A 27,891-nucleotide genomic window follows, 5' to 3' on the forward strand; every position below is an offset into this window, starting at 1 on the left:
TTTTGATGGTGATTGTTTTGAGGTTGTTAGAGCCCTTGTGTAGCATTCATGAGGCCCTGGGTTCTCTCCACATCACTGCAAATGATGACAATGATAATATAATAAATAAATCAAAGTAGTACTGTTGAGGGGCTAGGATGTTGCCTCAGTAGTAGAGCCCTGGGTTTGACCCCCAACATTTCAGCAACAAACACAAAAATGAGAACCTTAGTGAAAGCAGCATTTGAAGTTTGGTTTTTTTCAGGCTCCTCTGAGCATACAGTCAGAATACAGTCAGAAGAAAATTTTAGGTGTCAGGTACCACATCCAGCACATCTCAGGAACAGACATGACTGGGGCTGATTTAGATGCATATAGAGCAAAGTTTCATTTGATTGGACTGACCTTTCAGATGGAGAACCTGTAGGACCCTGGAAGCTCAGAGTGTTCGTTATAGAGGGTTGAACAGAGTGGTGTGATTTTTGCATTCAGATAAATGAGGAGACAGGTTTAATGAATCTCAGTAGGAGCAGTCTCTATAGGGGGCAATCTTCAGGGCATAAATATCTAAGGGGGAAGGCTATAGTGGACATTTCTGCACACACTATCAATATGCATACATGGGCCAGAAAGGAAGACTTTGCCATTTCCCTCTGGCATCTCAAGTCCTTGAGATGGTGCACATTCACCAAGGACTTCACACACTCAGGGCTTCATCAGTTCCCCAACACCAGGAAGCTATGAAAGCATTGAGGACCTGAGTTTGAACCCCAGACCCCCTGTAAAAATGCCAGGTAATGGTGTGTACGTGTATCCCAGCACTGGGGAGTAAGAGACTTGAGATTGGTAAGGTTGCTGGCCAGTCTAGCCTGAAAAGTGAGTTCCAGGCCAGTGAGAGACCGTGTTTCAAAACAAAGTAGATGGGTGTTCCTTAGAGACAAAACCCAAGGTTGTCCTCTGACCTACACATTCATTCATATATATACACGCACGTGTACACACATGACTATACCCATGTATACACACACACAGTTTAAAAGGAATACATAGCAGACTCTCAGTGACCCAGAGGTGGACTTGATAAGTAGTGATATCACAAGCTGCCAGTGTTCTGAGCTCCAGTTTGAAGCCATGAGGTAGGTATTGGGGGGTGGGGGGGTGAGGACTAGAATGCCACTTACAAGGCATAGAGTTGTTTAAAAGCCCCATTGATAAAAATTGGAGGGGCATTAAAACCAGAACCTCCGATTTGATAGCCAAATGCAGAAAGTTAACAAGCCAGAGTACATCATCAGTGCACTCTATTGCTAAACAAGCAGCTGTGGGATGCTAAGTTGAGGCAGACAAGACTCCTACAACTTCAAATCCTGAAACACTCGAAGTTGAGCGTTGTGTGCTAGAACCTGGAATCCCACCTCTTGGGGGCTGAGGTAGGTGTTATTTATTTGCGGCACTGTTTACCATGCAAGAGAAAACATGAGGTACAACGAAACCCACTATAAGAGTTTTTATTAGGGGAGGGTGAAGAGGGGGTGTGCAGTAGGCCTACTAGGAGCAAACTGTGGAAAAGGGGGACGAGGGAATGGGTAGAATCTGCTTTTATGGGTCCCCCTGCCGAGCTTGCCCATATGGGCTTATGTGATCACAATGCTCACAGATTTATATGATCGGGTAGCACACGGATTACGTAGGATGCAAGGCCCTGGGATGACTAAGCATTCTGCCTGCCTGATGGATAGCGCATGTGTGGTCATGTAGCTGGGGAGTGGCTAGGAATTCTAACAGTAGAATCTGCAGGTAATCAGTCTCAGACAAAGTTACTTAGGGAAAACTGAAGCTAAGGCCAGTTGTACCATAATCAGTAACGGCGTACCTACTGGTGCCCATAATGCTACCACACAAGAGTTAGGCAAGGCCTCTCTGTGAACTTGAAGCTGTCTTGATCTACAGACAGAAAGCTATCCAGAGCTACCCTGTCTCCAAGGGGAAAAAAATTAAACCAACAATAAAACCACCATAGTAAAATAATGTCAGTTTAAATAAGTAAATGTCAAGCCCATTGCTTTGTAGCGCATTGAGTGTAGTGCACTATGGGATGCCCTTGGAATCACAGCTGTTCAGGAGCCTGGTACAGGAGGATGAATTGTTTACCAGAAATTTGAGGCCAGCTTGAGCAGTATAACAGCAGAAGAAAGGAACAGTCGTCTCGGGCTAAAGACACCATGTGCACTGTTGCTGTGCTCTGGCTTTAGTTATGGCTGGCTGTAGTCTAGGTACACTAGGGACGTGCTCATCTTAGGAGTGAGATCTGCAGAGCTGGAGAGGTGCCTGAGCAGTTAGTCTTCAACTCCCTAGGTAGCTAAGGCTGTCCTTGAGCTCCACCAATGGGAGCCTTTAATCCCAGCACTCAGGAGGCAGAGGCAAAGGCAGGTGGATCTCTGTGAGTTTAAAGCCAGCCTTGTCTGTAGAATGAGCTCCAGGACAGCCAGGGCTACACAGAGAAACCCTGTCTCAAAACAAAACAGAAAACATGTGTGCACCACAGGGCTAGAAGAAAAGTTTTAGGAAAAAAGTTAAAGATAAGGCAAAAATGATCACTACTGCCAGTGAAAGAGGCCACACTGTTAAGAGTTCTGTTCTAAAAGTGAGTAAATGTTGATGAGTAAACTATGCTGATACATTCATTAGCCTCATTTGAAGTGAACAAATACCTAGAATAGCAGTTGAGTTTGTAGTTAAAAATGTTCCTACAAAGAAAAGTTGAGGGTCTGTGGTCTGTCTGTGAATTCTACCGCATATTTAAAGACTAAGTAATATTACATACTATAGAACTCCACAAAGTAGCCTGTCCCTGAAAGTGGCCCTCTGATTCAGGTTACATTCCCTTTGTTGCCTGTGATTTAAAAGACAATGCAGTCAGGCATCATAATCCACCCCTTGGCAGGTTCCCGATAGGTGGTAAGGAGTTAAAGGTTATCCTTGAATTGGAAGCCAACTTGGGCTATGAGACTGTCTTAGTTAGGGTTTCTGTTGCTGTGAAGAGACACCATGGCAAATCTTATAAGGAAAGCATTTAATTGAGGGGACTCACTTACAATTCCAGAGGTTTAGTTCATTATCATCATGGCAGGGAGCATGGAATTGTGCAGGCAGACATGGTGCTGGAGGAATAGCTGAGAGTCCTACATTATGCAGGCAACATGAAGTGCTGAGACACCTGAGTGGTATCCTAAGCATAGGAAACCTCAAGCCCGCCCCCACAGTGACACAGTTCCTCCAACAAGGCCATACCCACTCCAGCAAAGCCACACTTCCTAATAGTGCCACTCCCTATGAGGTTATGGGGGCCAATTACAGCCAAACTACCCCTGAGACCCTATGTCAGAACCCAGCAACAACAAAAGATTCTGTGGTGAACTCAGGTATAAGTGAAAGCCCAGGCCTCGAGGCACTGGAAGAAAGGTAACTTTTATAGCAACACAGGGACTCTATGATGCAAGTGAGTATTACCTTTGTCAGTGGTAAAGCTTTGTTTTTAAATTTTTCTACTTTTATTAACATTTTAATACTGTTAATTGCTTCATAGCTCAAAGTAAGTTCTGTAAATTCTGGTGGAATGTTAGGAGGTTTTCTTTGTAGATGCTTTAATCCCTCAGAGCATTAGAATCATGTTGCGGAAATCTTAGACTATACAACATTGGTAGCTTCTATTTTACATGTATTGGTGTTTTGCCTATATGTATATATGTACTCCAGGTGCATTCCTGGTGCCCAGGGAGGCCAGAAGAGGGGGTCAGATCTCCTAGAGCTGAATTACAGATGGTTGTGAGCCACTGTGTGGGTGGAATTTGAACCTGAGTTTTCTAGAAGAGCAGCTCATAACCACTAAGCCATCTCTTCAGCCTTTGATGGACTACCCCTTCAAAAGCTGATGGCTGCTGTCTTACGATTCTGTCTGTGTATTAAAGTGAGGAGTGGGCTGTTACCAACACTGATTCAGGAAAACCTTAGAGAAAAGTACTCCTTAACAATGTTAGGCCAGGGATGGTGTGGCTCAATGACAAAATGGTTATATGGACATGTCCACTCAAAGCCTGCCAAAAGGGGGCAGATGAGAGATAAAGGGGAGAGGCGATTATGTGAAAGAAATAAAACATTGGGATAAAAAACTGAATTCAAATGAGTTGATTTTTAGTTTTTAATCAATACCAAATTCTTAAAAAGCACTAGAGAAAACTTGATTTGGATGATCTTTAGTATTTCTTTGTTTGTTCATGGATTTTGTGTAAAGATGATGTAAAGCCATAGCCATGTATCTTATTGCCTGACTGAAAAGTATGTTTTTTGGTTCCTGATTTATCAGCTCCCTGTTACCATAACAATTGATAGCATCATTTCTTGCTCCTGTGTTTAGCATGATTAGGGTCCTTAGGACCTGGAGCTGCCACTGTTCTCCGCAGAGCTAACCCCAGACCTGGGTTACAGAGAAACGCAGGCTTAGCCCTCTAGGGCTCCTGGGTTATAGCTCCCTGTAAGACTGCAGTTCACAGTGATCTGGAGGGAGCAAGGCAGAGAAAACCATAGGGAGCTAGTTTGCCCTTTTATGGGGAATAGAAGTGCATAATATAAAAGTTTGAAAATTGTTGTGTCCACTATTGTCTACACATATGAAAAAAAAAAGTTTGAAAATTGGCCTGGCAAGATGGCTTCAGGTAAAGGCCCTCGTTACACAAGCCTGGTGACTGACCCACACCAGGTGGAAGGACAGAGTCTGGAGTGGAATGACAGCTCAGCAGGTAAGAATGTATGCTGCTGCTGCTGTAGAGCTCAGCTCCATGCCAGGCTGCAGCCAGCCACCTTAACTCCAGCTCCAAGAGGTCAGACGCCCTCTTCTGGACTCTGTGAGCACCTGCACTTGCATGGACACATGCCCACAAGGACATATAATTAAAAATAAAAAACCTTTTAAAGGTATTCTCTATCATGTACACGCATAGATATAAATATTAAATAGATTTTTTTTTTATTTAAAAAATAGATTCAGTTAGGTGTATGTGTCTCTGACTGCAGATGCCCTCAGGCCAGAAGCGACAGATCTCTATGAAGCTGAAAGTTATTGGCAGTTGTGAATTATACCCTAGTGGGTACTGGGAGTCAAACTCAGGTCCTCTGCAGAGCATTATGCACTCTTAACCACTGAGCCATCTCCCTGTCCCCCTATTACAATTGTTTGGAAAGGTTGGAAACCCATGGAAATACTGCTGAAGTAACAGTCATTCACAGCTCTGTGTTGAGTGGCGCCTGCTGCTTATTTTCTCTTGGCCAGAGCAAGCTCTTGGCTGGCCTCGCTGACCATGTAATTGAACAATACCAATGACTCATGTAATCGTCACATTGAACAGTACCTGTGTCTGATGTAATAGTCAGATTGAGCAATATCTATGTTCGTGTAATCATCACACTGAACAATATCAGTGTTTCATATTTGGTTCCAGAAATTGGACTTTATAGAGTCCGAAGGTTCCTGCTCCTCTGAAGCACTTTCAAAGAAAGAACTCTCTGCTGAGGAACTGTCTCAGCGTCTGGAGAAACTCATCATGGAGGACAGAGCAGACGACGAGCGGATATTTGACTGGGTAGAGGTACAGACACGGCCCATGCTCTGCTGTCTCTCAGGAGAATGGCCAGTGGAGTCCTCAGAGTTCATATGGCAGTCCTTTACTTCAGACCTTTTATCCTTGGTGCACTGTGGCCTTTGTGCCAATGTGTACAGAGTGTCTGAAATTCAAAGACCATTTGGAGAGTTTTTATAAGTGCTGATTCTTTTTTATCATTTTTATTTTATTTATTTGTTTATTGGCTTTTTTGAGACAAGGTCACATTATGTATAGCCCTAGCTAGCCTGGAACTTGCTAAGTAAACCAGGCTGGCTTTGAACTCATAGAGCTCTCCTTGCCTCTTCTGGTTTACTCCACCATGCCCAGTCAATTTCAGCCTTTAACAAGTCAAGTAAAAATCTGTTCAGAGCACAAACCCATTTCTCTGGGTCTCATTCCATTAGAATATATTCCATATTTTTTCACTCACTTATATACTAGAAAGAAGGTCTCTATGTAGACCAGGAGGGCTTGGAGCGCAGTCTCAGCACAGAGTGCTTCACCATGGCCAGCTAAGTCCTTCTTTTTTTTTTTTGTTTGTTTTGGTTTTTTTTTGCTTTTCGAGACAGGGTTTCTCTGTGTAGCCCTGGCTGCCCTGGAACTCACTCTGTAGACCAGGCTATCCTCAAACTCACAGAGATCCACCTGCCCCTGCCTCCCACGTGCTGGGATTAAAGGTGTGTTTGTGCCACCACCGCCACCCGTCCAGCTAAGTACTTTTAAAGAGGCATAAAGCAGGTGCGGCACATCTTCTCAGCATGTCTCTTGGCACCTGCTGCTCCCCACAGTCCCTCCCTAGATGTGACAATGGCTCCACATGCTTCTGTTTCTCTGGTTGACCTGGCCATGAAACCTCTAGGTCCTTCCTAGCTACTGGTGTTCCCAAGAGCTGGCCATCTGCCTGCCTGCCTGCTGATGCCGGAAGTTCCTGCAGAGTGGGATGTGAGGGCAGGTGTCAGGAAGAGGCTGCCTTGATCTGTCTCAGTTATAAAGTCTGTCAACACTGGCCTGTCTCTAAATAGCCTTAGTTGGCTAAGCTTTCAAACACAGAAATGGACAATGACATCTTCAGTGTTTCTTGCCAGACACTGTGTTCAGACTGACTTTCTAATGGAAAAGACCATAGGATACTGTTGAAACACTTGAAACACTTTCTTAGTGTAAGCCTAAGCAACAAGATACACACAGTGGAATTAAATCCGGGGTCCCTTTGACTTCATTTGACAGCTGTTCATGCACTGTTTGTTGACATCCTTAGAAAAGAGGAACTAGTTTCTCAACACTTGAAGGCTTTGTTCCAGGCTGTGCTAGAAACCAGCCCCATTTGCTGTAGATGAAGATGAACAGCAGTATTGGTCCAAGTACGCAGTCACACAGTGCTGAGAACCTGGTCCAGGCCTACACTGCAGTCAGGTGCAGCTGCATCTTACTGTGTAGCTCTGGTTGGCCTCAAGCTCACTTTGTAGACCAAGCTGCCTAGAACTCAGAGCATCTGCCTCTGTCCTCCCTCCTTCCCCCTCCCCAACCCGCCAGTGCTAGAATTAAAAGACGTAGGCAAGCACGCTCACCTGTGGTGCAGTTGGCTTTGAATGTGTAGCCATGAGTAGACTCGTCTCCTCCTGTGGGTTATTGTTGAGGAGTGCTGCTGTTGAGTGGTCACACTTCCAGATGAGCACAGTCCATGGTGCTGTGTGTTTGAGCACGGGGGAGGAAGTTCCTTAAACTCGAGTGGCTGCCTGGAGCGTTTTTACAGACACGTGCGTGTTCTGTTTTCATTTCAGGCTAATCTGGACGAAAGCCAGATGAGTTCACCTACATTCCTCAGAGCTTTAATGACGGCCGTTTGCAAAGCAGCTATTATAGGTGAGTGACAGTTGTTGATAGCAATTCTGAGCATCTGACACGGATTGTTGGCTTTGCGTTTCGTCATCGGATTTTATATTGTCTTGGCACTTGCAGTTTCTGCGCAAATGGTGGCATCATATCATGCTACCTGCTGTCTTGATCATGGGGTGAATAGTTGCTCTCTCAGTAAGAACCTGGCCTTTGCCTCACCTGCGTGCCTCATGTTCTGCACTTGAGCAAAATTGTTTAATGCTTTTTGGGTCCACATAGGTCTTTCCTTCCACTTTTCTTTCAATCATCAAGGCCATGTCTTCCATTCATGAATGGGTTGAATATTTTTTATGGTTTTTTTGAGGTAGGGACTAATGTAGCCCAGGCTAACCAAGATCTCCTGCTTATGCCTCCCTTGTGTTAAAACTATAGGTCCATGTGACCAAATTTGGCTTATCCTTTAAATATCTATGCCTTATAAGTACGAGCACTTAACCATCAAGCTATAGTTCCAGCTCCCAATTTTGCTTTATTTTTGTATTTTTAAAGTATTCATTTGAATTTCTACATTATTAATTAGTAATATTTTTAATTGATATGACAAATTATAATTGTACACATTCATAGGGTAAAAGTGATGTTTTGAGGAATGTCTGCAATGTGGAATGTTTAAATCAAGCTAATCAGCACATCTGTCAGCTCTCCAACTTAATGGTGAGATATCTGATTAATATGGCTCTCTTAAGGTGCCATAAAACCTTGGTGCTGTTTCATTATAATTACAAACAAATAAACAGGTAAAAAGTTGGGACTATGTACTCAACATGCATTTCTCCTTCAGGTTTTACATCATTTGTTATAGAATGTACCATTACAAATATACTAGTGTCAGAGGCCTGTCATCCCAACTGTTTAGGAAGCTGAGGCAGCAGGATTGTAAGCTCAAGGCCTGCCTGGGCTGTGGAAAATGTTGAAGGCCTTACTAGGCACCTTAGTGAGACCCTGTCTCAAAATGAGAAGTCCAGGGATGTCTGGAAATGTAGCTCAGTGGAAAGTACTTGCCAAGTGTGTGAGACGCGTGGTCCAGTCCCCAGTCCCAGCAGAGGAAGAACGTCCAGATTCGGTCTTTGCTTTCCTCCCCTCTCACAGATGTGTGTGTCTGCTGTGCTCAGATCGGTAGATGTACACAGTTGTGTGCTCATTCTGGTTCCTGTGTCTCTCCAGCTGACTGTTCTACCTTCAGAGTGGACACTGCTGTGATCAAACAGAGGGTGCCCATCTTACTCAAGTACCTAGACTCAGACACGGAGAAGGAACTACAAGCACTTTATGCACTACAAGCATCAATAGTCAAACTTGACCAACCTGCCAGTAAGTGTCCAGCTTGGTACCGTGAGCCCAGCTGATCGGGGAGAACTTGTAAGCCCTGGAAGTTGGGGTTTGGACATGGACAGTAGGACGACTTGCAACAACTCGTAGAGTTAGCAATGTGAAAACCTGTGGGAGAAAATGCTGATAAGTTTTGTTTAGCAGGGCATGGTGTCACATGCCTGTAATCCCAGCACTCAGGAGGCAGAGGCAGGTGAATCTCTGTGAGTTCAAGGCCAGCCTGGTCTATAGAGCAAGTTCCAGGACAGCCAGGGCTATTACACAGAGAAACTCGTCTTGAAAAGCCAGGGGGGAAAATGTCTAGTTTAGGGTCTGGAGAGAGAATTCAAGTGTGAAGAGTATTGGCTGCTCTTCCGGTGGACCCAGTCTCAGTTCCCAGCACCCACAGCCACTCACAACTCTCTTTAACTCTAGTTCCAAGAGATCCAGCTCCTCCTTCTGGTCTCCACAGCCACCAGGCATGCACATGGTGCACAGATATACATACATGCAGGCAAAACACTCAAACACATAAAATTTTAAATATAAATTAAAAAAAAAAGTCTAGTTGAACTAGGTGAGTAGCTTTCCCCCATCATCTCAGCATATAAATGGGTACGGCTGGGGCAAGAGGAGCAGAGCTTCAAAGCCAGCTTGGGCTGCTGTGTAAGAATATATCTCAAAAGCAAAGACAGGAAGTAAAACTGGTGTAGAGAGTTGATCCTCTCCATAGGCCACATCTGATGGACCTCTGGTCAAGGTGGATGTGTATACACTGCTCAGTGTGGCGACCTAGTCATCCTGAGATGCTTGAGGCCATGGTGCACGCAAACATGGCTGTTGTGACTAAGAACTGAATTTTCCATTTTGTTTAACTTGTATTGAAGTAGCCCCATGTGGGCATATTGAATGCATATTAAATATCCCTGAGGCTGGCCAATGATCTCAGCATCCTGAGGTACCCACACACCCCAGTGGTGCTGCTGCCCAGTGAACCACTGATGTCCTCAGGAATTTACTGCAGTTTGTGCACGTGGATAGAGCAGGTTTATTTCGGGCCTTGAGTGTTCCCAGATGCTTTGCTTGTGTTAGGACATTTGCAAAGTTTTCCTTTGTTGAAAGTGAAAGTGCTTGTAGATCTTCCTGGGAGATCAAAGAAAAGCAAGTTTCCCTCAGAGTTTAATCAAGGAGAGTATCAGAAACTGTAGTTGTCTTTCCTTCTTTCAGAGTCATGTGAGGTCATGTAACAGGATAGCGCTCTGAGCTGTTGCCGAAGAGGAAACTAGCTTTTCAGATGAGATGCTTGCTGTCTGATGAAGCGGCTGCCAAGTTAACGTTAGATATCCCGTACAGCGACCTCAGTCATCTTGGAAACTGTTAGTTTGGGATCCAGCTGCCATCAGACTTGTGGCCTCACTCCATTTCCCTGTAGATCAACTGGAGTTGTTTTGATTTTATTTTCGTTGGGGTTTTTTTTTTGCGGGGGGGGGGGGGGGGGCTGATTTATTTCAGTATTGAAAACCTAATAGAATTACAAAGATTAATCTAAAAAAATGTAACTATAAATCTCTCTGGCTCTCATATTTATTGACATTTATCACTTATCGCTGCCTCTTCCATTAGTGTGATGATCAGGAAGCTGGCTGCAAGTGAGTCTTAAGTGCCAGGGGTGATGGCGCACACATTTAATCCCGGTCCTCAGTGAGCAGAGGCAGGTGGATCTCTGTGAGTTCAAGGCTACCTGCTCTACATAGTGAGTTTGTGGCCAGCCAGAGCTACATAGTAAAACCCTGTCATGAAGGAATTTTCTTTTTCTTTCTTGTGGTGCTGTGAGTTGAACTATCCAAGGAACTATTTTAAAAGGAAGAATAAATACATGTAAAGGAGCTTTATACCTCTACCAGTGTTCTCCCTCTTTTGAGTAGTAATACAAATTTCCACTGTAAGAGAAGAATAATTCAATTATTCAGGCAGTTGAGACATTTAAGACACCAAAATGTAGAGATCACTTCATCCCATGTTTTTCATATAAAGTCACTCTTTGTTTTTAATACAGCCTTAGAATGTGTGAAGTGTTTAATTTGCTATCTATATAATAGGAAACAGCTTCCCCGTGTCAGAACATAGTTGGATTTGAATTTTTAAAAAAGATATAGCCGGGCGGTGGTGGCGCACGCCTTTAATCCCAGCACTTGGGAGGCAGAGGCAGGTGGATCTTTGTGAGTTCGAGGCCAGCCTGGTCTACAAAGCAAGTTCCAGGACAGCCAGGACTGTTAACACAGAGAAACCCTGTCTCAAAAAACCAAAAAAAAAAAAAAAAAAAAAAAAAGATATGAAAGCAGTATAGATTGCTTAGGTTTTTTTTCTCTGCAAACGGGTGTTAATGTTCCTCAGCATCAAGAGTGTGTGGTGCTTGGTCCTGGGAAGTGAGTATTTGTTCACTGTGTTGATTCATTTATTGACTGCATTCATTCATTCACTGCATGCATTCACTTACTCATTCGCACATCATTGCTTTCCCTTGCAACTGCTGTGTCCAAACCAATAGCAATTTTTTCCTCCCTGCAGACTTGCTCCGGATGTTTTTTGATTGCCTGTATGATGAGGAGGTGATCTCAGAGGATGCCTTCTACAAATGGGAGAGCAGCAAGGACCCTGCAGAGCAGAATGGGAAGGGCGTGGCCCTCAAGTCTGTCACAGCATTTTTCACGTGGCTGCGGGAAGCAGAAGAGGAGTCCGAGGATAACTAAAACTTCAAATACACAAACGAAACAAAAGAAACAATTTAAGTATTTTTTTAAAAAGTTTCACGTCTTCGCCAATCACAGTGCAGCAAGGCCAACTCTCGCAGAAACCCCACGTGTGCACGAGTGGGTGAGGGCAAAGGAGACAGGTGATCATGGAGGCTAAAGGTGCTGGATCGCGGAGCCAGCACCCCTGAGGGCGGGAGCTCGCAAACCAAAATACATGTACTATTTATAGAAAATATTTTCTGTTTTAATCTTTTCTTTTTAAACGAGGACTCATACTTTAAAAAAAAAAAAAAACCACATTTAGCAAAAAAAAAAAAAAAAAAAAAAAAGGAAAGGAAAAAAAAATGAGAACTTTTAATTTATTTTAAGGACTGCAAATGCCAGTGTGTAATTTTTTAATTTGCAGTTTCTGTAAACAACTTGTATAATAGAAAAGCAGAGAAATAAATTTCCCCTTCCCTTCAGACGCACCTCACATTTGTATTAAGACATAGCTGTTAGTCCAGATTTGAGAAGGTTTGGGGTGAACAAGGTAAGAAAGATCCTTTTCTCTCTCTCCTCTTTCTCTCTTTCTCTCTTTCTCTCTTTCTCTCTCTCTCTCTTTCTCTCTCTCTCTCTCTCTCCTCTCCTCTCCTCTTCTCTCTCTCGCTCTCTCACACACACACACACACACACCACACCACTCCCACCCCTGGCATCAGATCTTTCTGCCTGCCTCTCAGCTTGCTTCAGAAAATTTAAAAATTACTCTAGTAATCAAAACATACATCACCTTGGAACAGAAGGAAGTACTGTGGACCATAAAAATTCAAGAATTGTTCAAAAAAAGTACCACCCTGGAAAATACCCTGAATACCGTTGAAATCGTTAGAGCAATCTTAAGGCTTGTAAATACATAGAACAAATATTTAAAAACATAAAAAAGGAACTGACTCAATACTATTTCTTTTCACTTTCAAAATATAAGGAGCAAAATAAAGACAAACCTTGCAAATGTAAAGTAAAGGACGTCTCCTTTGACGGCCGTCACGTGCGTGCCAGTGGGGAGGTGCTGTCTGGCCACTGACTGCCTGATCCCAGTTGCTTCTGACGCTGTGGCGTGATGTGTGTGCGGGCCATGTGTGTATCTGTCCAGTGTGGAAAGGGGGTGCTTTTGCTTAGGTAGGAGTGCAGCTGTGTATATTATGACTCTGGGCAGCAGATCACCCCAATAATACCACTGATTTTTAAATCTCCCATTAATCATTATAGTGGTTAGAATCCAAAAGATGGGGCTGGAGAGGTGGCTCAGCGGTTAAGAGTACTGGCTGCTCTTCCAGAGGACCCAAGTTCAGTTCCCAGCTCCCACATGGCAGCTGTAACTCCAGCTCCAGGGGATCCAACACCTTCACATAGATACGCATTCAGACAAAATAGCAATGCACATAAAATAAAAATAAATCATTTAGGAAAATAAAGACTCCTAAAGTTACCTTTGGAAGGAATGTAAAAAATTGGGCCAACAAGATGTCTGGGCAGGTAAAAGTGCTCACCGCCAAGCGTGATGACCTGAGCTTGACCCCTGGGTCCACATGTGTGCTTGTGATCAAGGTAAGTGTGTGTGCTTGTGTGTGAACACACAGGCATGCACACATAAAGTGAAAAGAAATCCAGAGCTAAATGCTGCTTTATCATAGGAGTGGAGTTCAATATCACATCCACCTGCAGGGAAGACCTCATCGTTCCGCTCGCTCATCCAGGCCGTGCAGTGGGTGGGGAGCCTCTGGTGACTTGCTGGGTCTGTGTCTGCTGCCGCTGCTGGCCTGTTTCTTTCCTTCCCCTCCATGAAGTAGCACTCGGAGATGGAGTTTCCAAGTTTCTGGGCTTTCCCCCTACAAAATGATTTATGAGCAAAGCCAGGCTGATAAATAAATAGCCACCCAAATAAATACTTTGTATTTTATATCCACATAATGTAGATTTGTGCTGGCTTCTGTCTAACAAAATGTCCACAGGAGACCTTCCGACGGTGGCACCAGAGCAGCCTTCCACCTTGGTAAAGTGCTTTCCTGGACTGAGGCTGAGCACACTCAGAATCCTGTCATATGTGGTCACAGAGCCCGTTCCCCTGTGGTGAAGAGCCAAGTGCTGAAGGTCCCGGCACCTGGCAGTGTCAGCCATAAACATGGACATGGGGCGTGGTTTGGGAGGGTCTGAGTGACTTGGAAGCTTCAGAAAAGTCACCTGATTGAATGGTGTAATGTGGTAATGTCTCCGGGACTCTTGGGCAGAGGATTCCCATCCAGGAAGCTCCTGCAGGATGCAGGCTTTCTGAAGGATGTGATCGCAAGTGTGGGGTGTAGGGGTAGATGCAGGGAGAAGGTAGGATAGTGACTACATCTTGGAAATCAATGGTCACTTAACACATCCAGCACAGTAGAAGAAGTATGGTTTGGAATTTCATCCACTGGAGCAGGGGTGTATATATACCACAAGGTTGCTGTGGGGGTTCTTGATGCCGTGTTGCAGTGTTTGAAAATTAAAGCCATTCCTAGACAATGTGCCTGTTGTCCTAGCACTCGGGGAGAATGATGACAGCCTGAGCTATGTAACGGGGGGGGGGGGGGGGGGGGCAGGTTCTCTGGAAAGATGGTTCAGTGGATAGAGCACTTGCTGCGCAAGTATGGAGACCTGCATTCAAATCCTCAGCACCTCCATAAAAGCCAAGTGGGATAGCATGCCCGCCTGTAACTCCAGCACTGTGGGAGCAGAGATGGGAGGATCGGTGAGGCTTACTGGCCACCGGTCAACCTTTAGGTTCGATGTGAAAGCCTGTGTAAAGGGAATCCATTGGAGAAAGATAGGCAGTCCTCTTCTGGCCTTGCATGCGTGTCTACATGCAGTGACTAGCTGGTGTGACTAATGAGAGACTGAGACAGAAGACTTTGCTTTCAGCTCAAGGTCATTCTGGAGTTAGAGTTCCGTTCTAGACTCAAATGAAATTTTGAACAAAGAATGTTTTTTGTTAGGTGAATGCACAGTCTTGGGATTGCTACCCTCTCAGGCCTCTTCCAGGAAAGCATGGTTTCATGGGATCCATTTTAAAATGAGCAATGCTTGGATATGGTTAGCTTGTGCCTGTAATTCCAGGACAGAAAACCCTGACACAGGAGAATGGCTGCAAATTCAAGATCAGCTTGGGTTAAAGAGTGAGATTCTATCTAGGGGGAAACCAGGGCTGAGATGTCCTACTGCTAAGAGTGCTTGCTCTGCAAGCTAAGGAACCTGAGTTCAAATCCTCAGCACCCAGGTAAAAAGGTGAGCTTGGTTTTGTGTGCCTGTAACTGGGAAGGGGAGACATGCCGATCCAGAGTACGCTGTGACCAGAGGTGACAACCAACCTTTCAACGTTTAGTGAGAGCCTGTCTGAAGGCAGCAAGGCAGAGAGCTCTTAAGACTCCCTGGTCAGGGGGTTGGGGATTTAGCTCAGTGGTAGAGTGCTTGCCTAGCAAGCGCAAGGCCCTGGGTTCGATCCTCAGCTCCAAAAAAAAAAAAAAGACTCCCTGATCAGATCTCTGCACACACTGCATGGGTGCACTTACCACATTCATGTGCATAGAACATACACATTCACAAAACCCCGAAGCAATAATAGGCAACAGCTGGCTTGCCTTTACTCCAAGACACACAAGTTCTCTGGGGCCTGTGGGTGTGACTCATTGGTAGAACACAACATGGTTTTACACATACCTTTACCTCAGGAGCAGTTCATTAAATGTCTAGTTAAGTGTCTCAGGTGCACTGAAAACAGTTGACAGTTGTTCAGTAACTTGAAACATGTTTTTTCTCTCTCTCTCTCTCTCTCTTTTTTTTTTTTTTTCCGTTTTTCTATGTAGCTTTGGCGCCTTTCTGGAACTCACTCTGTAGACCAGGCTGGCCTCAAACTCGCAGAGATCCACCTGCCTCTGCCTCCCAAGTGCTGGGATTAAAGGTGTGCACCACCACCACCCGGCTGAAAGACGTTGTTTTTAAGGGGAGGGGAAAAAATGCAAGTTTTCAAAGCAAATGCATTTTAGATTCTTGGCTGGATCACAGTTGGGTTATGAAGTAGTTTTTAAAGCAGACATTAACAGGCTGAGGCTACAGGCAGTAGCAATGTGTATTAGCACAGGTGAGGTACTACGTTCAATTCCCAGCACCAGATAACGATAGACAAATGTGAAACTACTTAGCATCTAGTAAGGGCTGCAGCCTCTGCTCTTGGGAAATTCCTGTTCTTCATAAAAACACAGCTTGAGCAGGGCGTAGTGGTACACGCCTTTAATCCCAGCATTCAGGAGGCAGAGAGTTCCAGGCCAGTCTTGTCTACAGAGTGAATTCCAGGACCCAGGGCAACAGAGATAAACCTTGTTTTGAAAAACAAAACCAGAAAGGTTGGGGTTCACACTCTAGTTTAAATTATAACTTACATTGTCTAAACCTTGGCATAGGCCCATTTGTCCCATTGGTGTCTAACACCCTTTTGTTTTTAGCACTTAACTATGTATTTTACCTGTCTGAACCTGGAATCAAGGCCTGGCATCTGGTGCGGGTGGTTTTAGAGACCAAGACAGCCTACTATTCTTGGGCTGTCTCAGCATCCTGGTGTGCAGACTGTTGCTGGAGTTTTCCTGCCTGGCCCACAGTCAGGGCAAATCTCTTTCACCTGCCAGTCCCACAGCCTCTCAGACCCGACCAAGTAAACACAGAGACTTATGTTGCTTTCAAACTGTATGGCCGTGGCAGGCTTCTTGCTAACTGTTCTTATAGCTTAAATTAATCCATTTCCTTTAATCTATACCTTGCCACATGGCTCGTGGCTTACCGGCATCTTCACAAGCTGTTTCTCATCGTGGCGGCTGGCAGTGTCTCTCTGACTCAGCCTTCCACTTCCCAGCTTTATTCTCCTCCTTGCCCTGCCTATACTTACTGGCTAGCCAACGGCCAATCAGTGTTTTATTGATTAATTAGCAACACATTTGCCATACATCCCACAGCAGCAGACTCTTCATCACACTCTTTACTGAAGGAAATGCCTTGCCACAGAAGACATGGGCCTCAGCCAACAGACTTAGGAGCCCTGCAGTGCTGATGGTGGAGATAGGAGGGTGCTGTCCTGGCATGTATGAGACCCTGGGCATGAGGGAGGGAGAGATGGTTGTGTGTTTGTATGTGTGTGTGATCTCTGATAATGACAGGAATTATTTCTCCTTCCTGGTGTGATGGTTTATCTTTCCCTCAGCTGGTAATATTCAGAGTCTACTGAAGTCTGTTCATTGCAGTGTGAAAACGTTACCCAGGGATGGAGAGTCAGCTCAGTGGGTGCAAGGTTCCACAAGCCTGAGGACTGGAGTTCCATCCCCCAGCACCCACAAAGCAGGGTAGGTGTGGAAGCTTGCCTGTAATCCTGATGCCCAAGAGATGGGATTCCTAAGGCAAAATGATGAGCCCTGGGTTCAGTGAGAGGTCCCTGCCTCAGTAAATACAGTGAGAGTAATCAGAAAGACTTCAAGCTCTGGCCTCTATACAATAGCGCTCATGCATGTGTACTGTGTATGCATGAGCACTCATGTAGTCAGACTTTGGGCTGCCAACTCACAGAAAACAACAAAGACTTATTAATTACAAATGCTTGGTCGAAAGCTTAGGCTTGTTTTAACTAATTCCTATAACTTCAATTAATCCATTTCTATTAATCTATGTGTTACCCCAGGCTCATTTACCTCATATACGTACTTCCCATCCTGCTTGCTCTATGTCCCTCTGACTCCACCCTTCTCCCTAGCATTCTCTCAGTCAGCTCTTTATTAACCAATGAGAGTAATGCATACTTACAGTGTACAAAGATTGTCCCACAGCATTTCCCTCTTTTTGTCTAATTAAAAAGGAAGATTTTAACTTTAACACAGCAAAACTATATGTAACAAAAACAGTTATTAAAAATTAGTTACATTTGGATTTGGCAAAATTAGAGAAAATACTCTTATTTATCTTTGTGAGTCTAAAGTTTTGTGCCTAATTTACCTATTATTAAAACAAGGAAAAATTTTTGTCTAATTATTTGGTCTTTAACTCCATCAAAGACCCCAGAAGCCGTGAAATGTTACCTAATGACAAAGACTTCTGGCTGCCTGGACAGTTACCCAAAGTTCTTCTGTAACATTGGGGCATCCAACTTTGGCCTACAAAAAATGTCTGACAGACATTTTTGAGAAGCAGGGAATTTTAAAGGGCTGTCCTACCTTGTGTTGGCACAAGTTTGGCAGTCATTTTCTTTTGCATCCTGCATCTTTTGCAGTAACTGCCAGCAATTGAGGCAAGAGCAGTTTCTTGCCCAGATGGCTAGATTTTACCATAAAGAAAGCAAACTCCATATGGAGGTTCTTTGATGCTGATCTCTTGAAGTACATTGGTGCTGTCAGGAGCAGACATGTCTCACTGTTATGAAAAGCCTTATGTTATTAAAATTTTTTAAATGCCATATTTTGTATATATTTGAAGTATTGAAGACCATCTATCTAAATATATGTTAACCTTGAAAACATACCTAATATGACTACAAATTTGATTATAAATGACTACTAACCTGTATTTCTTAGCTGTACATTACATTTTTAAGTAAGTTGCATGAGCAAAATACCCCAAACAAGAGTAGAAACATACATACAATATAACAAAACTAACTTTGAATTTGTTATCAATAAACCAAAACTCATACTAATGTAAAATATTTTGAGATTAGGAGTTGCTTTTTGGATTAAAGTAGATTCAATAATCTACCCTTTTAACTCATCATTTCTATATTATATCCCCCTTTTTTTTCCTTTAGAAAGAGATCTTTGAATTTAACTTCTTTATTTAGCTATTTTCCTGACTATGATCAATAACAACTTGTAACCAACCCTGCTTAAATGATGACAAATATCCATAACCCATCTTTGGGAATGTGGGCATTATTTCTCTAGAAATTCCTGTTGTCTTCTGGCACTGGCATCTTTGGGGGACCTTGAGAAGAATTAGAATAATGGTTAAGTCTTGGCTGGAGTAGTCTGTGAGGCTGGATCTTCTCAGCCAGCAACCTTGAAGCTGTTCTGAATGCAGAACTCTGAGAAAACTGCAACAGAGGTACTCTGAGATGTTGGATCAACTGGGCCATCCATTTTCATTGTTCTCTGGTCTCCTTGTTCTGAAAATACATAAACTTTTAAAGGTAACATACATATCTGAATTAATGTAAGTATAGACTGTGTTGTACACTAGTTAGCCACAGATGATTTTTTACTTTATGTTTGAGTAGGTAAAATATATGTTTCATGTCTTGTAGTTTTTCTAGGTTTATTTCTTTATGTCTGTAGCTAGGACTTGCAGGGGGTCTTCCTTAATCAAACTTAATCAAACCTTGAATGAATCCATAGCCTTTTGTTTTCTGTGGAAACAAAAGCACAACCTCTTCCCCAAAGCAACACATCTTTTGACTTCCATTTTGAAGTCAATACATTTTTAAAATATATAAGTTGGTTTAATCCATCAGCCTTCACAATCCAGTGTCTCTTAGCAGCTAACATTCCTTCATTAGCAACCAGATAATCTAAAGACAACACAATAACATACAGAATCCAGACTGCTCATGTATTTGCTATCTTTGTGTAGCTTTTTCCCTTTCTTTAAAGATTATCATTTTTAACCTATTTTTTATGACTGTGTATACCATTTCTCTATTCTCTCCCAAGCCTACGTCCATTTTTAAACACACTGTAATCCATTTAGAGGGGGTTTTTTTTGGTTTGGTTTTTTTCCTGTCTGAATCTGTCTTAGTGCATATCTATAATCTTTTGTGTCTGCAGGAGCAAAACTTAAACCTGCCATGAGGCCTAGTTCATGGCGTCTTGGTGGGACTCACTCTGGCAGCACTCACACTGGCAGCTCAAGCCCACAGGCATTGGCCAGGAGATGCTTCTCTGTACCACTGCCAGGATGAGAGAAATGAGACTAAGAAGCCACATTTGGCTCCTGTTTTTGTGTGGTTAGAACTTCTGTGAAGCTTTCTCAGGTCTTATATAGATAGAGGTGCTGGACATTTGGGCACCATTTGTAGTTGGACCTTTTTTGGACTGCCAACTCAGAAAAACTGACACAGAGACTTATTATTAATTATAAATGCTTATCCAATAGCTTGGGCTTGTTTTTTAACTAGCTCTTATAACTTAACCCATTTCTATTAACCTATGTATTGCCCTGTACTTCCCATCCTGCTCACTCTGTATCTCATAGCATTTCCTCTGACTGCCCTTCTCCCCAGTGTTCTCTCTGCCCTGAAAAGCCTGCCTAGCCATCATCCAGCCAGCTCTTTATTAACCAATGAAAGTAATACTTATTTACAGTGTACAAAGATTGTTCCAGAGCACACTCATGCATGTGTACTGTGTGCGCATTAGCAAGTGTATACACATGCACACCACAGTTGCCTGTATAACCCAGTTGCATACCTCTGTAGTGCCAGCTACTCCAGAAGGAAGATCCTTTGAGTCTAGGTTAGAATCAAAGTGAGATTTCCTACTGAGGCAAGCATGGCATGGGAGGGACAAAATGGCACGTGTCTGTAATCCCAGCACTTGGGAGGTGGAGGCAGAAGATAAGGAGTTAAGGTCCTTGGCTAAGCAATGGAACATTGTCTCAAACGGAGGTGGGAGGGTCAGGCGTGATGGATCAGACCTTTAATCCCAGCATTTGGCCGGCAGAGACAAGCCTGGTCTATCTACATACTGAGTTTCAGACAGCCAGGGCTACATAGACCCTGCCTCAAAAAAAGAATTAGTTGGGGGTGTTGTAACAGTATATTGGGGGGGGGGGTGTCAGTTGTTACCTGGATGACTAAATAGTAGTGGGAAGCATGAGCTGTTAGAAATGAATTGGCAGAGCTAAGTGGTGGTGGCGGTGGCAGTGCACGCCTTTAATCCCAGCACTCGGGAGGCAGAGGCCGGTGGAGCTCTGTGAGTTCGAGGCCAGCCTGGGCTACACAGTGTGTTCCAGGACAGCCAGGGCTAGCTACATAGACCCTTTCTTGAAAAAACAAAAACCTGAAAAGTTGATCAATAAAAGTGAAAAATAAAGATTAAAAACTGAAAGCTGGCCAGACATGGTGGTATGTGCCTTTAATCCCAGCACTCAGGAGGTAGAGGCAGTAGGATCTCTGAGTTCAAGCTTAGCCTGGTCTACATAGTTCTAGGACAGTCAGGGCTACATAGAGAAACTATCAAAAGATAAACAAACCTGGAAGGCCGGCCTACCACCTACTGTACATTGCCATATACCCAGTCTCCAAGTTCTGAATATATGGGGACAGCTGGGGACACTGGGTGTCACTGAGCCTGCTCACTGTCTCTGACTACCCATCATAGGCTGCACTGCTTTATACCCAGCAAAGAAGATTGACCTGTATAGCTACCAAGAAAGAGTGAAAGAATAGGGATGGCATTGTTGGAACTTTTACTTTTGTTTACTTTTTGTTTTTTTGAGACATGGTTTCTCTGTGTAGCCCTGGCTGTCCTGGAACTCACTTTGTAGACCAGGCTGGCCTTGAACTCACAGAGATCCTTCCTGCCTCTGCCTTCTTAGTGTTGTATACCACCTCCCAGCTCTGTGATGCTATTTTGTGTGTGTGTGTGTGTGTGTGTGCGCGCGCGCGCGCTCTGACAACACTTGCTTAGAGATCAGAGTGTGGAGCTAGCCACTAGAGGCCAGGCAGTGGTGGCATACACCTTCAATCCCAGCACTTGGGATCTCATGCCTTTGATCCCAGTACTTGGGAGGCACATGCCTTTACCCCACACTTGGGAAGAGGAAACAGGAAGTGATAATGTGGGGTGGAGACAGAAGCTCGGCCCCTTTCATTCTGAGGATTCCTAGAGGTAAGAAGTCTCTCTAGTGGCTGGCTGTTCTGCTCTGATCTTTCAGCTTTTACCCTGACATCTGACTCCAGGTTTTTATTAGGAATTCGTGCTCCAGGGCTGGGGATTTAGCTCAGTGGTAGAGCGCTTGCCTAGCAAGTGCAAGGCCCTGTGTTCGGTCCTTAGCTGGGGGGGGGGGGGGGAGGGCAGGGGGGCGGGGGTGATTCGTGCTACATCTGGTGCCCAACTTTAGGGGCACAGATTCACAAAAAAGCTGCTTGCCTATGGCTTTGCAGCCACCAGCACAGGCCGGAGCTGCAAACAGCTAGAGTCACTACCCCACCAGCTAGGTTTTCCTTTCTTTTGGCATTTTTCTGTTGTGGCCTCTCTGCAACAAACTCTATAAGCATTTGGGCACCAAACGCCACAGAAGTTAGCCACTTTCACACATTCCCCATGCAGACGGCTGGCTCTTTGACTTCTCTCCTAGTCGGTTGTGGGGCTTTCTCTGGACCCCCTTCTTATGATGGAGAGTTAGGTCTCTGTGTGATTACATGATGCACGGTTTGAAAATGGAACAATTAGATGAGAGGATAATTATTTTAGATGGGGTTTACATAATATCAATTATAAATAACTGATCATTTTTGTTTTATCATTAAAAAATGTTGGTTAATATGAGTGCCAAGATAAAAGTTATAGGGGCTGGAGAGATGGCTCAGTGGTTAAGAGCACTGGCTGCTCTCCCAGAGGTCCTGTAGTTCAATCCCAGCAACCACATGGTGGCTCACAACCATCCATGAGATCTGGTGCCCTCTTCTGACATGCAGGCGTACATGCAGGCAGAACACTGTATACATAATAAATAAATCTTTTTTTTAAAAAAGATAAAATTTTAGAAAAACTTATTAAAACAGATCATAAATCTATTCAGTCCCAGACAGAGGAATTTAAAGGAGAACCAGTATCAGCATTGCATTACAAGGAACAGCCTAAGGTTTTCAAACAGTCAACCTTAATTTATCCAGTAACCTTACAGTAACTGCCCAATGATAGATATCCCCAAGGCTGTGTAAGAGCTGAATGGACTCCTGTGTAAATGTTAGATTTGAGGAGATTCAAGGAAGTGATAGTTTCATATGGCATGCATTCACCTTTTGTGAAGCAGATGTTAAACTCCTGGTAAACTTGTAATAGAATTATCTCTCAATACTGGAGAGATTTGGTTATAGCAGTTTTGGAGGCTGGTCCTCAATTACAATAGAGGACCTGGTGGAAAGATGAGACTAAGACCTTTTTTTTTTTTTTTTTTTTTTTTAAAGATTTATTTACTATGTATACAGTGTTCTGCCTGCATATATGGCTGCAGGCCAGAAGAGAGTACCAGATCTCATTACAAGTGGTTGGGAGCCACCATGTGGTTGCTGGGTATTGAACTCAGGACCTTTGGAAGAGCAATCAGTACTCTTAACCGCTGAGCCATCTCTCCAGCCCAAGACTAAGACCATTGAACAACGAAGTAGGACTAGAGGTATGGAAATCTTCCAAAACCAACTTCTTGGAGAGGGAGATTATGCTAATGTAGAAAGGAAATCTTTATCAGATGACCATACTCTGGCTGTATGCAAAGCAGCAGCTTTGAATGCTGGGGACAGAATTGAAGAAGTAGAAAAGAAAACCAAGTCATTTACTAAAGTTATACAGTGCTCAAAAGAAACTTTCACCGATTTCTTGCAAAGATTGCCTCCAGCAGTAAATAGAATGATACCAAATTCAGAAGCTAGACAAATAATAATTAAATCTCTGGCTTTTTAAAATGCTAATTCACAATGCAAAGGGGTAATTAGGCCATTAAAGGCAAGATCAACACCCTTGGAGGAATGGATCTGAGATACAATCAGTATTCAATCTCATGACCATAATGATGCTTGGATAGGAAAGGTGTTTTCCAAAGGTTTTAAGAAAAATCAAAATGTCAAGTGTTTCAATTGTGGTAAACAAGGTCACCTAAGAAGGGATTGTAAACAGGGCATTTCTAGAAACAATGTTTTTTTCTAAGAGTAATCCTAATAGAAAGCCCCTCTCTTCTAGAGTATGCAGAAGGTATGGCAAAGGCAGGCATTGGACTAATGTAAATCAACAAGGGACAGTCAAGATAACCCTTTGCCATTGGGAATCTCTTTTGAGTGGATTCCCGAAGGTCCCCATGTCAAATTCGGTTTAGTTGTTTCCTGTCATAGTAGATAACAAATGATACAGCTACCTCTCTTAGGACTTGACAATTAACCCAAATTTTTTTTCAGGATCCCCTAAAGATGCCTTCACCCCCAGACAGCAGGAAGTAAATTTAAGAACACAATGCCTACATTCCCAAGAGGTGGTGTGGGTGGCTTTTGGTCATTCAATGTGTTATTGATATTTGTCATTGTTTAGGGTGGTTGGTTACAAGTCGTTATTGGTGATGGTCAGTAAAAAAGCTGAACACAGATTAGACTCAGAGTTCTTGTTTTAAAAAGAGAAAAGGGGGATATAGAAATGATAGGATAGGATAAAAGGGTAGATTATTGAATCTACTTTTAAAAAGCAACTACTTGTTTTAAATATTTTACATTGATATGGGTCTTTGAATATTGATACAAAGTTGAGATTTTTTTTAGAACATACTGTTCATATATTTCTAATCTTGTTCAAGGTATTATACTTATACATCTTGTTTAACAATGTAATGCAAATTGCTAGTCCTTGACAGTTATTACTGAGGGGTGGGAGGAGGGAGGACAGGGGAATCTGTGGTTGATATGTAAAGTAAATAGAAAATCTCTTGATAAAATAAAAAAAAAACTCTTAATAAAGTTATTACCAACTATTTAAGATAATAAGAATGCAGGTTAGTAATTAGTCACCTATTACAATCAAACTTGTAGTCATTTTAGGTATGTTTTCAAGGTCAGATATATTTTAGATGGGTCATCTGCAAACACACAGATCTACAGAATATGGCATTTAAGATGTTTTAATAACATAGGTTCTTCATGACAATGAGACATGTCTACTCCTGGCAGCACCAGTTTACTTCAGAGAAGATGATTGGCACTGAAGAAACTCCACATGGAGTTTACTTTCTTTGGGGCAAAAGTAAGCCACTGGACAAGAAAGTGCTCTTGCCTCGACTGCTGACAGTATGCTGTCTAAATGGGACAAGCAGGACACAAAAGAAAGGACTGCTGAACTTTGCCAAAACAAGGTAGGATAGCCCCTCAGATAATCCTGCTTCACAGATAAGTCTGTCAGATATGCTAGGCCTGTAGGATGAAGATTGGTGGTCCAAAGTTACAGAGGAACCTTGGCTGACTGTCACTTCTCACATTTTTTGGACATCACTTGCTTTTACTTCCTGCTTACTCAGGTAATATTATTTCCTTCTTGGGTCTCTGATAGAGTTGAAGACTTTATAGTTATAGTTTTCCTTGTTACCCAATTCAGAAAAGACATTCACTAAGCCAGGCAGTAGTGGCACATGCCTTTAATCCCAGCACTCAGGAGGCAGAGGCAGGTGGATCTCTGTGAGTTCAAGGCCAGCCTGGTCTACAGAGCAAGTTCCAGGACAGGCTCCAAAACTACACAGAGAAACCCTGTCTCAACAAACCAAGAAAAAAAAAGAAAGAAAAAAAAAAAGACATTCACTAAAGTTTGTAAGGTTGAGAGACATTAAAAGATAGTTTGGGTAATGCAAATTAGAATAGTGAATTAGGTACAACCTTTTGTCTCATCAATATAGGATAGATATGGAGTATTTTCTCTGAATTTGTCAATCGTTAATGGCCTAGACATTGTTAATGTATTTATTGTCTGTATATATTGTATATAGTTATTTACTTATTGGTTTGTTTCCACTTTCTCCATCTTTATGCCCGATGCTCCAAAGCTACCTGTTCTTTTCTATACAAACATGAGGTTTTAGTCCAACAGACTTATATGCCATACATCTCTAGATCTCACTAGTGAGGGAGAGAAAAGAAATTATTGCCTTAATAACAGACTGTGGATTCGGCAAAGCTTGCTGCATGCTAAGTTACATACGCCTTAGCTATCGTTGAAAGTTAGATAGGATACAATGACATTCCTAGAGCTTTTTTCTTGTGTGTTTGTGTGTGTGTGTGTGTGTGTGTGTGTGTGTGTGTGTTTGCCCCTCCTCACTGTAGACAGGGTCTCTCTACATAGCCCTAGCTGTCCTGAAACTCACTATGTAGACAGGCTAGCCTTGAACTCAGAGAGCTCTGCCTGCCTTTGTCGTCCGCACGCTAGTATCAAAGGGGTGTGCCAGCACATCAGGTTGCAAGTACTATTTTGATACTTACAACTTCAGTTTCTAGCAAGTACATGGTTGTATGTTTACATTTTTGTTCTATTCTTTCTTGTAAATGGAATTATATATTTTAAATTTTAAATATAAATCTGTGGAGATGCTGCCCAATTCTTATTGGAATCATCTTGCATGAGGAAGGACTTAAAAATGAAGGAAGCAGCAGATGACATTGAGGCCAGCCTGTCTTTATAGGAAGTTCCAGGCCAGATAAGACTACATAGAGAGATCCTGTCTCAAACACACACACACACACACACACACACACACACACACACACACACACACACCAATGCAGGAAGTTTTCAAGTATATCAATACATAAAAGTAGTGTCTTAGTTAGGTTTCCTATTGCTGTGAAGAGACACCATGACCACGGCAACTCTTACAAGGAAAACATTTAGTTGGGGGCTCACTTTCAGTTTCAGAGGTTCAGTCCATTATCAACATGATGGCATGCAGACAGACATGATGCTGCAGAAGCTGAGATTCATTATCTTACAGGCAATAGGAAGTCAACTAACACACTGAGGGAAGCTTGAGCAAAAGAGACCTAAAAGCCTGCCCCCACAGTGACACACTTCTTCCAGCCAGGCCACACCTCCTAATAGTGCCACTCTTTTGGGGAGCCATTTTCTTTCCAACCACCACAAGTGAGATAGGGGACAGAAGGTGTCTCAATGGCTTAGGTCCCTTGTTCTTGTAGAGAACTTTCGTTTGGTTCTCAGCAGTTACAACTGACTGTAACTCAATTCCCAGGGGTGCAGACAATCCTGCACACAACTGGTACACATACAAACAGGCATACACACATATACATAAGTAAAAACATTTTAAAGAGGGTTTTAAAAGGAATAGAATTAAGAAAACAAGCCCTCAAAATGACCAAAATCCCCCCTTTAACATTTTTATTTAAATTTTTTTCATACAGTATATTTGATCATGTTTTCCACCCTCCTCCAACTCCTCATAAATCCAACTTCGATCTTCCCATAAACCCCTTTTGAAGGAGTTGACACCAGTGTTGCAGGGAATTGGTAATGTCACCAGTGCTGACACTCACCAGGGAGGAATTTTTAATGGTGGAGATTTAATCGACTTAGAACTTATGGAGTGTTGGCCGCTATGGCAGGGTCAGAGGACTGGAAGTGTTTGGTTTCCTAAATAAGCCCTTAGAAAGATTGACCTGCGGTTGAGTGTTCCGCCCAGGTGAGCTTCGGTGCAATGCAAGCATCAGCTGCTAGCTCCATATCCACAAGACTCGCACTACTTTACACACATTGGATCTTTCCAAACTGGCTTTGAAGAATTACACCTACCATCTTTCCTTTACTTCCCTTTCCGTATTTCAACGAGCTCTCATGCATTCCAAGCGAGCCTCAAAATTGGTTGCGTACCTAAAATGACCTTGACATTTTGATCCTCTTGTCTCTACCTACTGAATGCTAGCATTACAAGCCTGTGCCATCACACTAGTCTTTGTGAGGTGCTGGCGAATGGAACCTCAAGGCTTTCTTCATACTAGACAAGCACTCCTAACCACTGAACTACTTCTCCAGCCCCAAAAATTAGTTTTCAACAGCGGTGGTGTGTAAATTGCCCGAATAAGCGGATCCCAACGTAAAGTGCCAATTCAAAGGCATCTCCCTCCTCCTAGTTCCGTGGTTTCTTTTCGGAGGGAAAGGCCGATCAGGAAGCTCGGGCAGACCGGCTCACGATGGAGAAAACCATCTTCCAGTCCTTGGTCACTACACTGCCAGTCCTCAGGATCGTGGATGGTATTTAGTCTAGCGCCGTCTTCCAGGGTTTAAGGGAGGCTGGAGTCCCAAACACGAAGGGCCCTGGGTCGGCGACAGAGGACGCACCGAATGCGCAGGACACAGGCAGGAGGCTCCCGGCCGCGCCGCGCTCCCCCCCGCGCCGCCCGCCGTCCCCGAGCGCCCTCTCGCGCCCCCGCGCGCCCGCCCGGGACCCACGTCGAGGGAGCGCGCGGGGGGCGGGGCCGGCGCGGGGGCGCGCGCGCGAGGCCG

General features: G+C 43.5%; 2 protein-coding genes and 1 long non-coding RNA gene across 17 annotated transcripts in view; 2 read left to right on the forward strand and 1 right to left on the reverse strand.

Moving 5' to 3' along the window:
* Eif4g3 (eukaryotic translation initiation factor 4 gamma 3) overlaps positions 1-11,828 on the forward strand; it is a 230,406-nt gene extending 218,578 nt beyond the window's left edge. For all 14 annotated transcript variants that reach the window (XM_059255251.1, XM_059255237.1, XM_059255240.1 and 11 more), the window contains 4 exons: positions 5,475-5,621; positions 7,418-7,499; positions 8,697-8,843; positions 11,409-11,828. In XM_059255251.1, the coding sequence (XP_059111234.1) occupies positions 5,475-5,621; positions 7,418-7,499; positions 8,697-8,843; positions 11,409-11,590 (558 nt within the window). In that variant the 3' untranslated portion in view covers positions 11,591-11,828. The remainder of the gene's footprint in view (positions 1-5,474; positions 5,622-7,417; positions 7,500-8,696; positions 8,844-11,408) is intronic.
* A 6,621-nt stretch (positions 11,829-18,449) lies between these two features.
* Positions 18,450-27,803, reverse strand: LOC131904216 (uncharacterized). Its single transcript, XR_009377703.1, has 2 exons — positions 27,181-27,803; positions 18,450-18,797 (listed from the first exon to the last, which is right to left on the reverse strand). It is a non-coding gene; the product is annotated as an uncharacterized LOC131904216 (long non-coding RNA).
* The window catches only part of Hp1bp3 (heterochromatin protein 1 binding protein 3), a 31,198-nt gene continuing 30,702 nt past the window's right edge, over positions 27,396-27,891 (forward strand). For both annotated transcript variants that reach the window (XM_059255255.1, XM_059255257.1), the window contains exon 1: positions 27,396-27,639. Coding sequence is in view for 1 of the 2 variants with exons in the window: in XM_059255257.1 (XP_059111240.1) it covers positions 27,637-27,639 (3 nt within the window). In the remaining variant the exon portion in view is untranslated. The remainder of the gene's footprint in view (positions 27,640-27,891) is intronic.

The sequence above is a fragment of the Peromyscus eremicus genome, chromosome 2 (genome assembly GCF_949786415.1).
Source record: "Peromyscus eremicus chromosome 2, PerEre_H2_v1, whole genome shotgun sequence".
Lineage (NCBI taxonomy): Eukaryota > Metazoa > Chordata > Mammalia > Rodentia > Cricetidae > Peromyscus > Peromyscus eremicus.